Source organism: Stomoxys calcitrans, chromosome 5, assembly GCF_963082655.1.
Source record: "Stomoxys calcitrans chromosome 5, idStoCalc2.1, whole genome shotgun sequence".
NCBI classification, from domain to species: Eukaryota; Metazoa; Arthropoda; class Insecta; order Diptera; family Muscidae; genus Stomoxys; species Stomoxys calcitrans.
The window spans coordinates 88,663,311-88,683,624 of record NC_081556.1 but is presented as its reverse complement, the minus strand read 5'-3'; the positions used below and the strand labels follow the sequence as shown (position 1 = coordinate 88,683,624).

Below are 20,314 nucleotides of genomic sequence, written 5' to 3'. Positions count from 1 at the left end.
ACACAGATACTGGCACTTAAGTGGGGACACAATACCAGACAGGAACCATCTTAGGGGAGTGGCATGGAAAACAATGAAGGATTTTGTAAGTAGCACGGAATTTCTAACTTAGATTTTCTTTTTCGAGGTTATTTTTTTTTGTACTTAGAGCGCACAACAAGCCGACTACTGGCTTAGGTGTGGAGGCCACCGTAGCGCAGTGGTTAGCATGTCCGCCTATGACGTTGAACGCCTGGGTTCGAATCCGGCGAGACCATCAGAAAAAAATTTTTTTTTTCAGAGGTGGTTTTCCCCTTTTAATGCTGGCAACATTTGTGAGGTACTATGCCTCGTTAAACTACTCTCCAAAAAGGTGTCGCACTGTGGCACGCCGTTCGGACTCGGCTATAAAAGGGAGGCCCCTTATCATTGAGCTTAAACTTGAATCAGACTGCATTCATTGATGTGTGGAAGTTTGCCCCTGTTCCTTAGTGGAATGTTCATGGAAAAATTTGCATTTGTACTGGCTTAGGTGTATGTTCGAACTGGCATGGGGCGGATTTACCTAAAGGGGTAGTGGGAAGTACCTGTGCAAAATTCATTCGTTCGAAAGCTTTCATGATTTTCACAACATATATTTGCGTATAACAAAATATTGGTCTTTTTAGTAGCTATATCTAAAAATAATCCGATCTGCCCATATACGACACGAATGTCGAAAAGCCTAACATAAGTCACTCTGTCAAATTTCAGTGAAATCGGATTATAAATGCGCCTCTTATGGGGCCAAGACTTTAAAACGAGAGATCGGTCTATATAGCAACTATATCCAAATCCGGACCGATCTGGGCCAAATTGAGAAAGGATGTCGAGGGGCCTAACACAACTCACTGTCTCAAATTTCAGCAAAAACATAAATGTGGCTTTTATGGGCCTAAGACCCTAAATCGGCGGATTGGTCTATATGGGGGCTATATCAAAATATAATCCGATATAGGCCATCTTCGAACTTAACCTGCTTATGAACAAAAAAATAATCTGTTCACATTCTGTTTGTAACACCTTGACCTTTTTATACCCACCACCGAAGGATGGGGGTATATTCATTTTGTCATTCCGTTTGCAACACATCGAAATAATATCCATTTCCGACCCTATAAAGTATATATATTCTTAATCAGCGTAAAAATCTAAGACGATCTAGACGTGTCCGTCTGTCTGTTGAAATCACGCTGACTTTCGAAGGAATAAAGCTAGCCGCTTGAAATTTTGCACAAATACTTCTTATTAGTGTAGGTCGGTTGGGATTGTAAATGGGCCATATTAGTCCATGTCTTGGATCTTGATTTCTTGAGCCAATAGAGGGCGCAATTGACGTGTTTCGTGATAACTTCCAACAACTGTGCCAAGTATGGTTCAAATCGGTCCATAACCTGATGTAGCTGCCATATAAACCGATCTTGACTTCTTGAGCCACTAGAGGACGCAATTTTTATCCGATTTGGCTGAAATTTTGCATGAGGTGTTTTGTTATGATTTTCAACAACTGTGCTAAGTATGGCTGAAATCGATGTGTTCAAAGTACGTTTGAACATGAAGTCATGTGCACCCATGTGCAGACATGCGTTCACGTATGCACATGACCCACTGTGCATAACGGTACATTGAAGTAAGTTCTTAATCGCTGATTCCGCCTTGACTTCATATTTGTTTACCTGGAATTGTTGCTTGTAGCTTGGAAAGTTGACCGTTTTCGCGGGGTCCAAGTGACAAGCAACAACCAAAAAAAGATCAGTCTCGCTTTTAAATCTCAAACCCGCGCATCGTATTCTCTCCCCCTCAAAGTGAACCCAAGTGAAGTGAAAAGCAAAAAAGTGATCTTACATATATACATATAAACAATCGTTAAAGAAAAGAACATTACAAACAGTGAAACAAAAATTAACAAACTCAATTTTCAGACGTGAAGAAGACACTAAGATACAACATAAACCCACAAGAAGACCCAAAATCAACACAACACATGGTTAAACCATCAAAGTGCGGGACACCAAAAATAAACACAAGTGCGGGCCACTCTACACACCATCAACCAATTCCTATATCCTTAGACCCAAAATCAAAATGTGAAATAACCTACTTACCCTCTAAAATTAAATTTTCCTACTTAAAGCTAAAGTTAAAATTTCCTATCCAAAACTAAAAGTAAAATTCGCTACTTAAACTAAGAATAAATTGTGCTACTTCATCCTAAAAGAAATTAACTACTTAATGCTACATGTACAATTGTCTATCTAAATTTACCTACAACAAAAGACTGAATTCGATTTACTACTTATAAATAATGAAATGAGCAACAAACACAATAAACCATTACAACAGCATTGAATTTTAAACCTAATTCTCCCTCTGATTTTTTATTTCGAAAGGCAAAACCCTTAGTTTGACCCCAAACATTTGGTCCTTCGAACCGGATAAGTGGTTTTTTTAAATAATTAAAAAACCAAAAATCAAAAAAATTTTTCTGTTTTGTGCCCAAAAATAATTCATTTTCATTTCAAAAAACCCAGTGACCGAAACACAAAAAAATTCGCAACAACAAAAGTGCAGTGACCCAACAATTAAAAGCAAATGAAATAGAGAAAAGTGCGAAAAAAGGGTTGGTTACACACAACCGTACATACATACACGTATGGACGGACGGCCAACACAAAAATATCAAAACACATAAAAGATCAGTTTTGGCAATTTATTAAAAACAAAATAATACACAAATCACAAATTAAAAAATATATAGCGGCTCTCAGTGTTCTTCGTTTGGTTGTGGCATTTATTTTATTGAAAATTTGATAAAATATTCCAACCAAATGAAGATCAAAACGAAATAACAAAAGAAAATAATAACCAAATTGCAAAGTGACAATTAAAGTACATAAAGACTCAAATAAAACAAAAACTAATTAAATTAACAGGGTGACCCGTGTAAAAATAAAAATAATTAATTAAATTTTAATGTGCAAAAAATTGACCCCAAAATCATTAGAAGTTGTGGTAAATCAAAAAAGAAGTGTGCAAAAGACCCAAAAAACGTAAAGTGACCCGCACAGTGGAACAGAAGTGGAAAAAAGTGGAATTTCAAAAAAAATTATAAAAATCAAAAATTTTTAAATTGTTTAAAGAAGTTTCTTTGTGTTAAATTGAAAAAAAAGAGCTAAAAAATTGAAAAATTTAACAATTTATCGTCCAACCCAAAATTTATGTTAATTTTTTCTACATATTTTGAAAAATTTTTTTCTCTAAAAATCATAAATTTTTCAGTATTTTAACTTAAAAAACAAATTAGAGTGTTAAAACAGAATTATGGGTTGCTCGATAAATTTGTAAATTTTATCCCAAACTAATTCTTTCTTTTTCTATCACACATAAAATATTGTGCATTTTCAAAAAACCCCAACAAAATCAAATTCGTGCGTTCCGTGTAAAAACACAAAAACAAAAAATCTACGCTCTGGGATAAAAACGGAAAAACCCGCTACAACGGTTAAATTCCCAAAACTTCATCAAATCAAAAACACTAAAACAACAAAATCCAAGACTCTAACGACACAAAGCTACAAAAATTGCAAAAGGCGCCAACACACAATTCTGGACCCAAGCCAAGCGCCCACCTACACACACACACACATACACACACATCAAAAAAGAAGCTTCAAAGTGAGTACCATTTTGTTTTTCTATTAAAGTGCGCTTGGGTATTACGTCATACATAACCTTTTTTTCAAAAAAGGAAAAGTTCATACATTTACCCAGCGTACTTTAATATTGTTTTTGATCGTTTTCTGATTATGAATCGCTAATTCGGTTGTCTGATAAATTTTGACCCAATTAATTTTGACCCAAATTAATTTGATCCAAGTGAATTTGACCCAATATAGCAGACCCTACTTTCAAGGCAGTGTGTAGGATTTTCGGGACAGACATCCACGAGATTTTTTGTTGAAATTTTTTATAAAGAAAAGGAAAAGTGTCTAAGAAAAATCGAAGTGCTTTTAGAAAAGAAGAAGTTTTTTTTATCAAGAATTGTTTTTGTGTGAGAAATAACGAAAATAATATTGCGTGCTGGCCTCATTTGTCTTCGAAATTTTAAAACTTCATTCTATTGCACAAATTTAAGTGGAAACGGTCGGAAAGGACTGTGGTTGTTTGTGCAATCCTTTGTTGTTTTTTTATACAGAAAGCAAATTGACCCAACGAGTCAAAGCAGTATTATTGTAAAGAATCATCTAGTTCTGTATGCCAAATTTTGAAAAGTGAAAGTTTAATTTTTTTTTGGAGAAAAATAAATTTTTTTTGCAACTTTAATTCGAGCGGAATTAAATTGCTGGTGTATTGCGATTTGAAAGGAAAATTTTTCTTACAATTTTTTGCGGCTATTGTATAATCGATATCATCAGAAATATTAACCTGTTTTTTTTCTAGTGACCCAGATAAAACATTTATTACGAATTTTGTAAAAAGTTTCAGGTTTGACCCTTAGATATTTGACCCATCATCAAGACACACATTTTTTTTTCTCGCATTAGGTTTTTTTGAAATAGATTTGATTTCTACAAATAACCAGTTTTTTTTTTTTGGACATTTTGTTGTAAAATTTTCCTTGGTTTTATAGTTTTTTGACCCTATTTAAAACATATACAAGCCAATTACAAAATGGATAAGAATTTACGCGAAAGATTTGTAAACTGTGTGGATGATTTAGTGGATTTTGAGACCGTTTACTCCGCGGCTAAGTCGGATGATAATATACATTCGTTAGAAATCACGCGGGTAGAACTCAATTCTTTATGGGATCAAATCAAGAAGGCATACTTAGATTGTAGGGATCGCATTCCGGAAAAGGATGAGACACCTATAGATAAAACTAAGCTTCGAAATAGCTACAAACAGGCACTAGAAACTTATAAACGGTGTTTAAGCTCTCTTAACGGAGAAATTTTGGCCCTTAACGAGCAACAAGATCAAGAACAAGTAAAAGCGTGCTAAGTTCGGCCGGGCCGAATCTTATATACCCTCCACCATGGAGCGCAGTTGTCGAGTTCTTTTCCCGACATCTCTTCTTAGGCAAAAAGTAATATAAGAAAAGATTTGCTCTGCTATTAAAGCGATATAAAGATATGATCCGGTTTAGACCATAATTAAATTATATGTTGGAGACCTGTATAGAATGTCAGCCAATTCGAGTAAGAATTGCGCCCTTTGGGGGCTCAAGAAGTAAAATAGAGAGATCATTTTATATGGGAGCTGTATCGGGCTATAAACAGATTTAGACCATAATAAACACGTATGTTGATGGTCAAGAGAGGATCCATCGTACAAAATTTCAGGCAAATCGGATAATAATTGCGACTTCTAGAGGCTCAAGAAGTCAAGATCCCAGATCGGTTTATATGGCAGCTATATCAGGTTATAAACCGATTTAAACCTTATTTGACACAGTGGTTGAAAGAAAAAATAAAAAATAAAAAACGTCATGCAAAATTTCAGCCAAATCAGGTAGGAATTGCGCCCTCTAGAAGCTCAAGAAGTCAAGTCCCATGATCTGTTTATACGACAGCTATATCAGTTTATGAGCCGATTTGAACCATTTTTGGCACACTTGTTGGATATCATAAAAAAAACATTTCGTGCAAAATTTCATTCCAATCTGATAAGAATTGCGCACTCTACAGGCTTAAGAAGTCAAGACCCAAGATCGGTTTATATGGCAGCTATATCAGGTTATGGACCGATTAGGACCATACTTGCCACAGTTGTTGAATATCATAACAAAACACGTCGTGCAAAATTTCATGCCAATCGGATAAGAATTGCGCACTTTAGAGGCTCAAGAATTCAAGACCCAAGATCGGTTTATATGGCAGCTATATCAGATTATGGACCGATTTGCACCATATTTAGCACAGTTGTTGGATATCATAGCAAAACACGTCGTGCAAAATTTCATTCCAATCGGATAAGAATTGGGCACTCTAGAGGCTCAAGAAGTCAAGACCCAAGATCGGTTTATATGGCAGCTATATCAGATTATGGACCGATTTGAACCATACTTGGCACAGTTGTTGGACATCATAACAAAACACGTCGTGCCAAAATTCATTCAAGTCGGATAAGAATTGCGCACTCTAGAGGCTCAAGAAGTCAAGACCCAAGATCGGTTTATATGGCAGCTATATCAGATTATGAACCGATTTGAACCATACTTGGCACAGATGTTGGATGTCATAACAAAACACGTCGTGCAAAATTTCGTACCAATCGGATAAGAATTGCGCACTCTAGAGGTTCAAGAAGTCAAGACCCAAGATCGGTTTATATGGCAGCTATATCAAAACATGGACCGATATGGCCCATTTACAATACCAACCGACCTACACTAATAAGAAGTATTTGTGCAAAATTTCAAGCGGCTAGCTTTACTCCTTCGGAAGTTAGCGTGCTTTCGACAGACAGACGGACGGACGGACGGACGGACGGACGGACGGACGGACGGACGGACGGACGGACGGACGGACGGACGGACGGACAGACGGACGGACATGGCTAGATCGACATAAAATTTCACGACGATCAAGAATATATATACTTTATGGGGTCTCAGACGAATATTTCGAGTAGTTACAAACAGAATGACGAAATTAGTATACCCCCCATCTTATGGTGGAGGGTATAAAAACAGGAGAGAATATCGATGACCCAACAGCGAGACACTAATGATTTTTCACCAGCTCTAAGATTGCCGCCCTGTGACACAGATGTTTTTAAAGGGGGATATCGCGAATGGCCTACCTTTAGGGATTTATTTTCAGCAATTTACATTAACAATTCAAAATTAAGTAAAGTCGAGAAGTTGTTTCACTTAACCCAGAAAACAGCAGGAGAAGCCCGCGAAATAATTTCCAATGTTCCACTGACCCATGAGGGTTTCGACATAGAGTGGAGAAATCTCGTTCATAGGTACGAAAATAAACGCATGCAGGTAAATGAGCAATTGCGAGCTCTTTTTAATTTACCTTCGGTTTCCGTTGATAGCGCGTCAACAATCCAGAAATTACAGCGCACTATAGGTAGTTGTACCCAAACTTTACAGACCCTTGAAGTAGAAACGGGGGGATGGGACCCAATCTTAGTTTATCTTGTGTCAACCAAACTACCAAGAATATTTTTAGAAGAATTCGAAAGCAGCCTAGCAGATTGTTCGTCTCTTCCATCGTGGAATCAACTAGATGTATTTTTGACCCATAAATTCAAGACCCTAGAATCAGTCGGCAATATCAAGCCACAATATTCGAGATATAATCAACCCAGATCGGAGTACGATAAGCGGGAAAAGCGAGTTAATAGTTTTCAAACAAATGTAAATCCCAATTTCAAGAACACGGGCTCAAGACCCAGCAACAACACACAATCACACTATAATGCTCAGAATAACAAACCGGTTTGTCAACTTTGTAAATCCAATCATTCTTTGCGAGAATGTCCTCAATTTCTAGAAAGGCCGATCAACGATCGAATAAACATTGTTAAGACCAGTCATCTTTGCTATAACTGCCTTTCTTCGGATCATGGAGTCAGGGAGTGTAAAAGTCGTTTTAGTTGTAGGGAATGTAGTCAACGACACCACAGTTTGATACATAAAGGCAACCAGACCCAGTACCCTACAACAGGCACACTCCAACGAGACGGAGCACGACCCAGCACAAGTGCTGCCGCTCTCAACACTTTAGTTCAACCCGGTAGACAGGAAGCACGACCTAGCACCAGTGCTACTGATCCTACCACCCTAGCTCAACCGGTTAGCGAATACGCACGCCCTAGTACCAGTGCTGCCGCTTTAACCACCCTAGTACAACCATCGGTATCGCCAAATATACAGTCCACACCTTGTTTAGAAGCACCTTGTTCAACGACTTTGACACTTCAGGAAATCAGACCCACTCCGCAACCCAAAGAGACACTTTTGTTCACAGCAATAGTTCAAATCAAATCTAGAGGACATAGATATGATGCCAGGGCAATCATCGATCCTGGGTCACAATCAACTTTCATTTCAGAGAAAATTAGAAACAAACTACAACTTCCAACAGTTAAGAATTTAATTCACGTCACAGGTTTAAGCGACGCAGTTTCTGAAACATCGACAAAAGCTTGCGTCTTCAATCTTTGTTCACGAGTAAATCCTAGTTTTGAGCTGGAGGTTTGGGCACCAGTCTTAAAGACCCTACCTTCTCATTTACCAACACACGATTTAAGGCAAAATCAATTTGGAGATTTTGCACACCTTAGTCTCGCGGACCCTCGATTCTTTGAAAGTCGACCCGTGGACATGTTAATCGGATTAGATATTGGACCCCTTATATACACAAAAGGCGGTACTATGAAATCCTGTGGATCACTTTTAGCGCAGGACACCGTTTTTGGGTGGATCATAGGAGGACCCATTACGGAAGACCCTAAATCCGACAGACAAATCACACTTTATAGTGCATCATCATTAGAAAAGATAATCACTCGCTTTTGGGAGGTGGAAGAGACCCCAAAAAAGGTTTTGAGGTCAGCAGAAGATATTTATTGCGAAAATAATTACAAAAATACAACACGACGTAATGAGGCGGGGAGATATATCGTAACTTTACCTTTTAAAAGCTGTTCAGAGATCGGTTCATCTAGGAACATCGCATTGGCACAGTTTCATAGAATGGAGAAAAAGTTGTCTAAGACCCCAGATATTAAAGCACATTATGATGCAGCCATATTAGAGTATTTGGAATTAGGACACATGAGGAAGGTAGACCCAAACAGCGTATACAAGACCCCTCACTACTACTTACCTCACCATGCAGTTATCAAACCAGATAGGGTTACCACAAAACTTAGAGTGGTTTTTAACGCATCTAGCCCAACATCAAACAAGAAAAGTCTTAATGATATCTTACATACAGGACCCATACTTCAGCAAGACCTTGTCGTACAAGTGTTGAACTGGAGATTTTTTAAGTACGTCTTCAATGCAGACGTGACAAAGATGTATCGTCAGATCTTAGTAGACCCCAATCAAACAGCATTTCAAAGGATCCTCTTTCGCAAATCAGAAAACCACCCAATTGAGGATTACGAACTCTTAACTGTTACCTTCGGCATAAATTGCGCCCCATTTTTAGCGATTAGGACCCTTCTCCAGTTAGCAGAAGACGTGAAAGATTCTCATCCGTTAGGATCAAGAATTATTAAAGAAAATTTATATGTCGATGATGTATTAGCGGGCGGACACTCCATAGAAGAAGCTACAGCAGCTAGGAAAGAATTAGCCTCCGCATTAGAATCAGCTGGTTTCAGGCTAAGAAAATGGGCGTCAAATGACACACGTTTGTTAAAGGATTTAAATGAAGACATGCTTCTTCCAATAGATTGGTTAAATATTTCCGAAGCTTCTTCGACAAAGACCCTAGGAATTCGTTGGAATATATCAGGTGATAATTTCACTTTTACGGCCCCTACAGTTGAAGAAAAGCAAATGAGCACCAAGCGAGAAGTATTATCAACGATAGCAAGGTTTTTCGACCCATGTGGATGGTTAGCGCCAGTAATTGTTGTAGCCAAGTTAATCATGCAGCAGGTTTGGCTAGATAAGGTAGAATGGGATGACTCGTTGAAGCCAGTGACTCAAATGAACTGGAATAACTTTGTGAGAGGCAGCCATTCTATAGACACTGTATCGATACCAAGATGGGTTCGGTTTACACCTGCTAGTATTGTGGAGATACATGGATTCTGCGACGCGTCAGAAAGCGCATATGCAGCCACAATTTATATACGCGTTGAACACATCGATAAAACTGTAGACACTTTTCTTCTAGCAGCCAAGACCCGAGTAGCCCCAGTTAAGAAAATCTCTCTGCCAAGGTTAGAATTATGCGGTGCAGTTATGTTGTCAAGGTTAGCAAATGCCATTGTGCCTAAGCTTCGATTATCAAAGTTTACGACCCATTTCTGGACCGACTCTACAATCGTTCTAGCCTGGCTACAAAAGCCACCATGCTCATGGAGCGCTTTCGTTGGTAACAGGGTTTCAGAGATATTAGAGAACGTCGGTGGTGAGCATTGGAAACATGTTGACTCAGAATATAATCCTGCAGATGTAGCAAGTCGTGGCTGTTCTCCTGACGACTTAATATCTCATAATTTATGGTGGACGGGACCCCAGTGGCTCAAATTGCCGCATGATCAGTGGCCGCAAGACCGAGTTAATACAGACACTAATCTTGAAGCAAAACAAGTTAAAGTATTCGCAACAGGCACTTTTGATGACCCTTTGACTCGATTTTCGTCTTTAGCTAGAGCATATCGTGTTTTGTCTTACGCAGTTAGGTTCTGGCGTAACACAGGTTCAACTAGATCCTCACTTAAAATTTCATCGCAAGAAATAACCAGCCCAGAGCTCATAGACACAAAGATGCGTCTTATAGTGGCAACTCAGAAACATTACTTCGTTGAGGAATACAGTTCTTTAACCCAAAAGAAAAGGCTTTCACCTAGAAGTAGTCTTTTACCATTCAACCCCTTCATAGATAGAAAAGGAGTAATTAGATCCAATGGTCGTTTAGTTCAATCGCCAGCTTTGACGTACAGCGAACGTCATCCAATCTTAATCCCATATGATTCGCGATTTGCACTCCTTCTAGTGGAATTTGTTCATAAAGTCTCAATGCACGGAGGCAATCAACTTATGACCCGGCTCATCCGTACGGAGTTTTGGATATTCAGATTGAAACAGTTGATCAAGAAAGTTATACACAATTGCAGAGTTTGTACCCTATATCGATTAAAGACTCAGACCCAAATTATGTCATCTCTTCCACCCGAGCGTACTACTTTATCCAGACCCTTTACGAATACAGGGGTAGATTTTGCAGGACCCTTCGGAATCAAAAGCTTAACAGCACGAGCGTGTTTAATAACCAAGGGTTATATCTGCATATTTGTTTGTTTTGCGACAAAAGCCATCCACTTAGAAGCAACAAGTGATTTATCGACTCAATCATTTCTGGCGGCATTAGCTCGTTTCATAGGAAGGAGAGGGTGCCCAGAAAAGATATATTCCGACAATGGAAAGAATTTTATAGGCGCAGCAGAAATGCTCAAGAAAGATCAGAAAGAGTTTATGAAAAGTTTACAGAGCAGCGCCATTCAGCAACATGCTCATCAGAATTTAGAGTGGAAATTTATTCCTCCAGGAGCTCCCCATATGGGGGGATTGTGGGAGGCAGGAGTTAAATCATTCAAGATACACCTTAAGAAGTCTATGCCCAAAATGAACTTCACGTTCGAAGAACTGTCAACCATATTGGCACGTATCGAGGCCTGCCTCAATTCACGACCCCTTAGTCCAGCTTCTGAAGACCCTAACGATTTAGCACCCTTGACCCCAGCTCACTTCCTTATAGGCTCTTCCCTTTTGACCCCGGCAGAACCCGACATCTCAGAGGAGGACATAACGCTTGCAAATCGGTGGAAGAGATTAAAGATTATATCCCAAAACTTTTGTCAGAGGTGGAAGTCAGAGTACTTAAATGAGCTTCACCGTAGATACAAATGGAAGTATCAGCAAGATAACATACAGGTCAATGATTTAGTTGTCATCAGGGATGAGAGATATCCCACCGAGTGGAAGTTAGGACGAGTTTTTAAAACATACCCCGGTGTTGATCAGAACACTCGAGTTGTAGATATTCGAACTTCCAATGGCATAGTCAGTCGACCCATAACTAAGATTGTCAAATTATTCTCAGACACCCCTAGCAATTCATAATCACATCAAAACACGGTACTCACGGGATTTTGGTTACAGATAATGGCCGGATATTTACCTCGCCCAGAGTCCCCACGACCCGCCAGACCCACACGCCCTCGCTTCGACCCACGGGAACCCAGGTATCGCCCCGCATCTTGGCAGTATGCCTGTGGCCTCTGCCAGGAGGACCACGCCATACGGTCATGCCCGCGGTTCCGGCAAATGACACCGTATCAGAGATACGAGACAGTTGAGAGACGGAGTTACTGTCGGAACTGTCTGGCGCGCAGCCATCTGGCCCCAGACTGCCCCGTGGTCACTGCCTGCCGAACATGCGACTACCGCCATCACACAATGCTGCATGGAGCCCCACAGCTTAGGGAGACATACGGCAGCTACAGCCCGCCCCCAATGGAGATTGCCAACCCACGGCAACTTGCAATCGAACCAGCCAACCAGATGCCCATCGTCCAAGGCCCTCCCCCGGTCGAGATACCTTACAGCCGGGCCACTGTTTTTGTACCCACGGCGATGGTGGAATTGGCACCCGAGGAGCAGGACGATTGGGCTGGGGTACGGGTACTTTTGTGCCAGGCATCGACCATCACCCGAATCGCGGCAGCCACAGTAACTCGCCTGGGGATACCAACGAGAGAGCGCAGAGGGCACCGTCTGGCAACAATAAGACTTCGGTCAAGGCATGCGTCGAGGAGGACCATGTATACCATCCGGGCAGTGGTGACCCGGGATTTGCCGCGACGACCCTATTCAGATCCCATCATTCCCGACCCCACAAGCAGCCTAAGATCCCTTTCTTTGGCAGATGCTGACCCTAGGGGCAACGAACCAATCGATGTAGAGGTAGGGGCCGATGCCTACGCCCACCTCCGGAGGAGTGGTGTTGTACAACCCGGATTGGGAGCCGTCTTCGCCCAGGAGACAGATTGGGGATACGTGTTCGTCGGCCCAGTCACCTCACAGGCAAGAAACCAAAATTAAAAAGGTAAGATGTCACTTCGTCACTTGGAGGGGGAGAATGTTCAAAGTACGTTTGAACATGAAGTCATGTGCACCCATGTGCAGACATGCGTTCACGTATGCACATGACCCACTGTGCATAACGGTACATTGAAGTAAGTTCTTAATCGCTGATTCCGCCTTGACTTCATATTTGTTTACCTGGAATTGTTGCTTGTAGCTTGGAAAGTTGACCGTTTTCGCGGGGTCCAAGTGACAAGCAACAACCAAAAAAAGATCAGTCTCGCTTTTAAATCTCAAACCCGCGCATCGTATTCTCTCCCCCTCAAAGTGAACCCAAGTGAAGTGAAAAGCAAAAAAGTGATCTTACATATATACATATAAACAATCGTTAAAGAAAAGAACATTACAAACAGTGAAACAAAAATTAACAAACTCAATTTTCAGACGTGAAGAAGACACTAAGATACAACATAAACCCACAAGAAGACCCAAAATCAACACAACACATGGTTAAACCATCAAAGTGCGGGACACCAAAAATAAACACAAGTGCGGGCCACTCTACACACCATCAACCAATTCCTATATCCTTAGACCCAAAATCAAAATGTGAAATAACCTACTTACCCTCTAAAATTAAATTTTCCTACTTAAAGCTAAAGTTAAAATTTCCTATCCAAAACTAAAAGTAAAATTCGCTACTTAAACTAAGAATAAATTGTGCTACTTCATCCTAAAAGAAATTAACTACTTAATGCTACATGTACAATTGTCTATCTAAATTTACCTACAACAAAAGACTGAATTCGATTTACTACTTATAAATAATGAAATGAGCAACAAACACAATAAACCATTACAACAGCATTGAATTTTAAACCTAATTCTCCCTCTGATTTTTTATTTCGAAAGGCAAAACCCTTAGTTTGACCCCAAACACGATGTATAACCTGATACAGCTGCCATATAAACCGATCTTCGATCTTGATTTCTTGAGCCAATAGAGGGCGCAATTGACGTGTTTCGTCATAACTTCCAACAACTGTGCCAAGTATGGTTCAAATCGGTCCGTAACCTGATGTAGCTGCCATATAAACCGATCTTGACTTCTTGAGCCACTAGAGGACGCAATTCTTATCCGATTTCGCTGAAATTTTGCCTGACGTGTTTTGTTATGACTTCCAACAACTGTGCAAGTTTGGTTCAAATCGGTTTATAACCTGATATAGCTGTCATATAAACCGATCTGGGATCTTGACTTCTTGAGCCTCTATAGGGCGCAATTATTATGTGATTTGGGTGAAATTTGTACAATATGACCTTCAAGATATGTGTCAAATAAGGTCTGAATCGGTCTATAGCCTAATACAGCTCCCCTATAAAACGATCTCTCTATTTTACTTTTTGAGCCCCTCAAGGGCGCAATTCTTATTCAATTTGGATGGAATTTTACACAATGTCTTCTACTATGGTCTCCAATATTCACTTCATTATGGTCCGAATCTGACCATAACTTGATATAGCTCCAATAACATAGCAATTATTTTCTTTTATCCCTTCCTTTACTTTGTTTGCCTAAAAAGAGACACCGGGAAAAGAACTCGACAAATGCGATCCATGGTGGTGGGTTCCCAAGATTCGGCCCGACTGAACTTGACACGCTTTTACTTGTTTCAAATGAATCCATAAGCACCCAAGCAATTTTAACACTAGTAAATAGCCATTTGTTATTACAAAGTCATATTAGCCACATTCTAGAGCCACATAAGTGTTAAATTGCCCAGAGATTGATCGATAGTTAGGTGAAACATATAATCTTTTATTTAGCAAGTGTTAACAGACATTATCAAGAGGGCTGCCTAATTACTTAAATATCGTACAACAAAAACGATTTTGCAAGACTTTAAATACTAGTACTTACTACTCGGTTTGAAAATACGAAACCAAGAAACCAATTTTTTTCCAACTCATACGAATGCGAATTTGCCAATTACTGGGTGGTCTCGATTTTCCAAGAAAATCCGTGGCCATTTAAATTGAATGCCTTTTGTCTTTGTCTATGAGGTATCCAAAAACCAGTTAGCACAACTTGTGTGCAAAATATTATTGGCTTAAATTGGTTACCACATGGAAATATTTGTATGTCTTCCCTGAAGAGATAAAATTTGCATTTGAACAAATTGCTTTATGCTATAATTGTTCAAAATCGCAAATAGGTTTAATAGTTCCAAAGTAATTTTCAATATCCTCAATTACTTGTTTATGTAAGGCAGTGGATTAATATGCTATGCAGCATGTATATCTAACAAAATTTTATGTCATTGGAGTTATTGTTCTTTTTTACTTGATTTTTTTTTTTGAAAACTTCTTCAAATAAAGCGCCTGTCGGTTGGTTTGTTCCATTGATTTTTTGTTTAAATGTCATCGCTTGCCTTTAGTCATTCAAGTGTGGCATGCACGCGCATTGATACTCGAGATAAATTGTCGCGAATGCCATCGTGGAATACCCAAAACTTGTGGAGTTTGAAATTCCCCTCAACACGAAATGTCATTAAATACAGAGCTTTGTATTGACATTAAAAGGGCTATATGAGTGCTGTAAAATGTGTCAGCCAGTTGTGGGCGTATTGACGACATTTGTTATTGTCAAACAAAAACAAGACAATTATTTAGACAATGAACTTTGCCAGAGAAATAAACGTTTGAAATTCCTGGATACACACCAACTTGAATATAGACATCAACAGCATTTTGTCAAAATCCATTCAAAAGTGCAGCATATATGAGACCATAGCAGCTACATGCATGTATCGAAATATGTTTCCATCTGGACCAATTTCGGCATGAATGTCGAGGGTTCTAAAACAACTCACTAATCCAATTTTCAGCGAAATCAGGTTATAAACGGTTTCAACACTGCAAATCTGTGGAGCTCACTGTAGCACAGAGTTTAGAATGTTCGCCTATGACGCTGAACGACCGGTTTGGAGTCCTGACGAGAACATCAGAACAATTTTTTCCAATGGTTATCTCCTCTTAATGCTCTCCTCAAAGAATTGTCACATTGCGGCACACCATTCAGACTTGGCTTTAAAAAGAAGTTTCTTATTGCAAATTTCGCCCTTGAGCATGTCACTAATGAACAGGGGCACTTCTCACATATCAATGAGTGCAGTCCGATTCAAGTTTAAGCCCAATGACAATTGACCTCCTTTTTATAGCCGAGAGACTAGGATAGGCTAAGATCCAAATATTGAAATATCAGGCAGTGCAATGCAAACTTATAAGCAGGGAGCCGACGATAAGACCATCAGTCACTTCCAAGAAACCCATTTACTGGGGGACCAATGATTAAAATCATTCAGATAAACCTTCAACGTAGAGAGACAGCTACACATGCTTTGATGAAGAAAATTGGCAAGGACAAGACTCATATTGCCTCAACTCAGGAGCCATTGACGACATGGGACAAAGTTACTGGAACTCGGCGGAGGACCTGTGTTATTTGCCATAAAAATATAAATTGTAAACGTCGGATGCAACAATGCTGAGACAGGGTGTCGGTGGAGCACACCTGACATCACTTTTTCTGCCTATCGACTCTGAGAAAACGCAACCCACGTCGGATCTGCAACGGCTATTGAGGAAGACAAAAAGACAGGAACAGGACAGAAGAAGACTTGGGCATGCTAATTTAGATTGTCCAATCATAGAAGACTTTTTCGACAATGTCAACAGGATTATGATTGCAATAGTGGGATCTTTCGAAGATAGGAAATCAGACCAGCCTGGATGACCGGAGAGATTCGCAATATTGCCAAAGAGGTCCAGAGAATTTACAATAGAGCACTTTGTAAAACCGCGAGAGTTTACTGGGCTTTATGGAGGGTATGCTTTGCAGCGGCAAGAATACCTCCTGAAAGCTTTTCTGCGAACAGGTCTATAACGTGAATTAAGCCGCCAAAATGAAAAGGTTTCTCTCAAAAACCCATGTCCAAACTGAAAAGTTAGTTGACGATATGGGATTGAGAGCAGAGATAACGGAGAACATGTTAAGGATTTTGTTGAAAACGCATTTTTCACGGGATACGACGGGTCTTACAGAGATACCGGAATCTTGCAATAATGATGTTGATCGAAGGCTTATCATTACGGAAATTGTGGTAAAGAAAGCCTTGAGGAGCTTCAAACCAATTATCTTACCCGGACCTGATGGAATTTTTCCGACGCTATTACAAGAAGGGCCGACAATCTGGAGCTCCATCTAGTCACTACTTTCACAGCGTGCCTAGGACTTGTATATACTCCGAAAGCCCGGCTGGAGGCAAGAGTGGTATTTATACCCAAGCCCGGCAAGGCAAATTATGCGACACCACTGGCCCACAGACATATAAGCCTTATGTCCTTTCAACTCAAATCCATGGTACGTATTGTGGATACCATGATAAACTAACAGTAGTACACATAGCGAACTGCTCAAATACATAAAGTATACACATGTCGAAGGAAAGTCGGTGCCCTGCACGAGGTTGTGCATAAAAAAGAAGAATCCTTCGATGCCAATACATATACACAGGCGGTTTGCACATCAATAAGGCTTTTAACAATGTGCGCACCGACACACTGATCCAATCCTTAAACCAGTATCGGGTGGACCCAGTCCTTAGAGACTCGATTGAAATGGCATGTAGTTGCTAAGGAACAGGTGGATATATTGTGGGTCCCATGACATACATATAATGTAGAAGGTGACACAAAGCACGTCATAGGGGGGTATTTTATCGCTACTCCTTTAGATAACCACTATAAATAACCTATTATGGATGCCGACTGAGAAGGGATTTGAACCCGCCTGCTACACAGATGACTTTATAATGCTTCTAAGGGGTAAGGATACGTATCAGCTATGCAGAAGGTTCGAAAGGGTCTTTCAAATGGCATACCACTAGACTAGATCAAGGAGTCTCAATGTTAACCCAGAGAAAACAGAAATCTGCCTGTTCACGAGGAATACGAAGGTGGGCCACGTTTCCACGACAGAACGAATTCGATATCTGACATGACCACATACTTAGGAGTGATCTTGGTCAGGAAAATGAATTGAAAGTGTCACATTCAGAAGTGTACCGAGAAAGCTTACAGTTGCTGGACACTATGTAGGCCCAAACTGGGGCCTGAATCCGAGGATAGTCCACTCGATCTGCATGAGTGTGATTAGACCAATACTTACTTACGCCTTAGTATTTTATTGGATTGCTATGGAGAAAAAGTGCGACATAAGGACAATAGAATAGGTTCAGAGTACATGTTGTCTTGGCGTAGGCGGAGCGATGAGGAACACGCCAACTAGGGCACTGGAGACTGCTCTGGATATACGAGCCATACACATACAAATTAAGTGTGAAGCAGCCACTGCGGCTATGAGACTTAAGGCTGTGTGCGAATAGTTTGCGGATAGGAGCACCTCATACCATCGTGGTAAAATCTAGGCGGCGATAGGAAACCTGGAAGGAGTGGTAGAGGTTTTCGATCGGATATCTAAGACGATACTTGAGGTTGAGTGCGAGGCACTGCTGCCAGCGGGACAGTCTGGGACTGGTGGAACCCTAGTATTGCCATCTTTAAGATCATGTTACACGGATGAATCAAAGCTAGAGAACAAAGTGGGCCTGGGGGTCTACATTGGGAACCCAGGGACTGAAATCTGTTTTAGACTGCCTGATAATAAAACTTCTCTCCAAAGAGGTGTCGCACTGCGGCACGCCTTTCGGACACGGCTATAAAAAGTAGGCCCCTTATCGTTGAGCTTAAACTTGAATCGGACAACACTCATAGATATTTGAAAGGTTTGCCCCTGTTCCTTAGTGGAATGTTAATGGGCAAAATTTGCATTTGCATCTTTACGCACAGTAAAATGACCATAAGGGAGGCCACCGTAGCGCAGAGGTTAGCATGTCCGCCTATGACGCTGAACGCCTGGGTTCGAATCCTGGCGAGACCATCAGAAAAAATTTTCAGCGGTGGTTTTCCCCACCTAAAGCTGGCAACATTTGTGAGGTACTATGCCATGTAAAACTTCTCTCCAAAGAGGTCCGCACTGCGTCACGCCGTTCGGACTCGGCTATAAAAAGGAGGCCCCTTATCATTGAGCTTAAACTTGAATCGGACTGCACTCATTGATATGTGAGAAGTTTGCCCCTGTTCCTTAGTGGAATGTTCATGGGCAAAATTTGCAAATTTGCAAGGGCAATATAACAACCAGGACGGTAAGGTCACGAACAGTCTTGCAGTGTAAGAAGGAGATTAACGCCTTCTTCGAGGAATGGCAAAATCCGCATTGTTTGGGTGGCGGGTCATAACGTAGTAAGGACGGACAACAGAGGAGGTCGGAAATGAATATGTCGATATGTTACAAACTGAATGGCAAAATGAATATACCCCAATGATATGGTAGTGGGTTTAAAATAACCTGTAAACAAATTTGTTTTTCTATAAATCCATATGTTGATATTTTTACAAAGATATTGATAATTGACCGACTTTTCATGATTTCGAGCAATTCAAGCACTGGCTTTAGACTCCTTTTTGATGGCAGTTTCACATGCATAGACACACACACACAGACATGCCATTCCAATTGAGTTCCTATGGCACGATAACATTTATGCTATAAATCTTTTAATTTCCCAACAATGTCTTGATTTTATTATCACACTGACGACTGCAAGAAATTGAGCTATGCAAAGTTTGTTTGTTTTAAAGTTTTCGAAAAAATTAAATTTTGTTTTCTTGTGGCTATGCAATTAATTCAAGTCATAACTCGATTGTTGCACTTAGTGCTTAGTCCGCATGGTATTTTTCTTTCCTGCTCAAAATTGGTTACAAACGCATGTCGCATTTTCAGATGTTTTGTATGTCTCATTTTTTTTTTCTCCTGTGGCTGGCTTGTTGTTGCGAGATTTTCCGCTTAAAGTTGTTGTGGCTGATTTTTTGTAGCCAGAGCTGTATTGGTGTCAGCACATGTAGCAGCAGTAGCAGCAGCAGTAGTGACGGCGGTTATGACAAGTAAATCGTTGCAGAATCTACTACAGATTTAACATTTATGAGTGGTGTGATTATAAATTCATGTTGGCCGTACACCACAATTGGCCCCCTGACTTAATCTATAATGAAAATATTTTCAACACATTGTGACTGCATTGGGGCTCAGAGTAGTCATTAGATATTGGAGCTTGTTTGACGACATCGCACCAACCTGATCTCGTTCAATCAAAGGGGGAGGGTAATTAATTTTCTTGAAATTGATTTTTATGCAATTTATTTTTATGGCAGACCACAGCAGTTTGGTATTTTCGTTTTCTTGGTGTTGTTATCGCCTTCGTTGTCGTCGTCGTCGTCATCATCGTCACATGGCAGAAACAAGGCTAAGGCAAAATGCTTTTGTTGCAGTTTCATATCTCCCCAAGATCTAATTAGTAAATACTTAGCCTATGCTATTAGTATATG

General features: G+C 40.2%; 2 protein-coding genes across 8 annotated transcripts in view; one reads left to right on the top strand and one right to left on the bottom strand.

Moving 5' to 3' along the window:
* LOC106086636 (uncharacterized) overlaps nt 1-20,314 on the bottom strand; it is a 308,384-nt gene that overhangs the window by 241,329 nt on the left and 46,741 nt on the right. The gene's annotated exons all lie outside the window — the stretch shown is intronic.
* LOC131997577 (uncharacterized) lies at nt 1,578-13,692 on the top strand. 7 transcript variants are annotated; one of them, XM_059368450.1, is made up of 4 exons: nt 1,578-2,625; nt 2,952-3,030; nt 3,298-3,693; nt 11,885-13,692. In XM_059368450.1, exon 4 carries the CDS (start codon nt 11,888-11,890, stop codon nt 12,824-12,826), a length of 939 nt encoding a protein of 312 aa, XP_059224433.1. In that variant the 5' UTR covers nt 1,578-2,625; nt 2,952-3,030; nt 3,298-3,693; nt 11,885-11,887; the 3' UTR covers nt 12,827-13,692. The 7 variants fall into 7 exon arrangements, with proteins under 7 accessions (XP_059224433.1, XP_059224430.1, XP_059224431.1 ...); XM_059368447.1 differs by having other exon boundaries at nt 1,578-2,638; nt 2,909-3,030; nt 3,574-3,693; XM_059368448.1 differs by having other exon boundaries at nt 1,578-3,030; nt 3,574-3,693; nt 11,885-12,830; nt 13,253-13,692.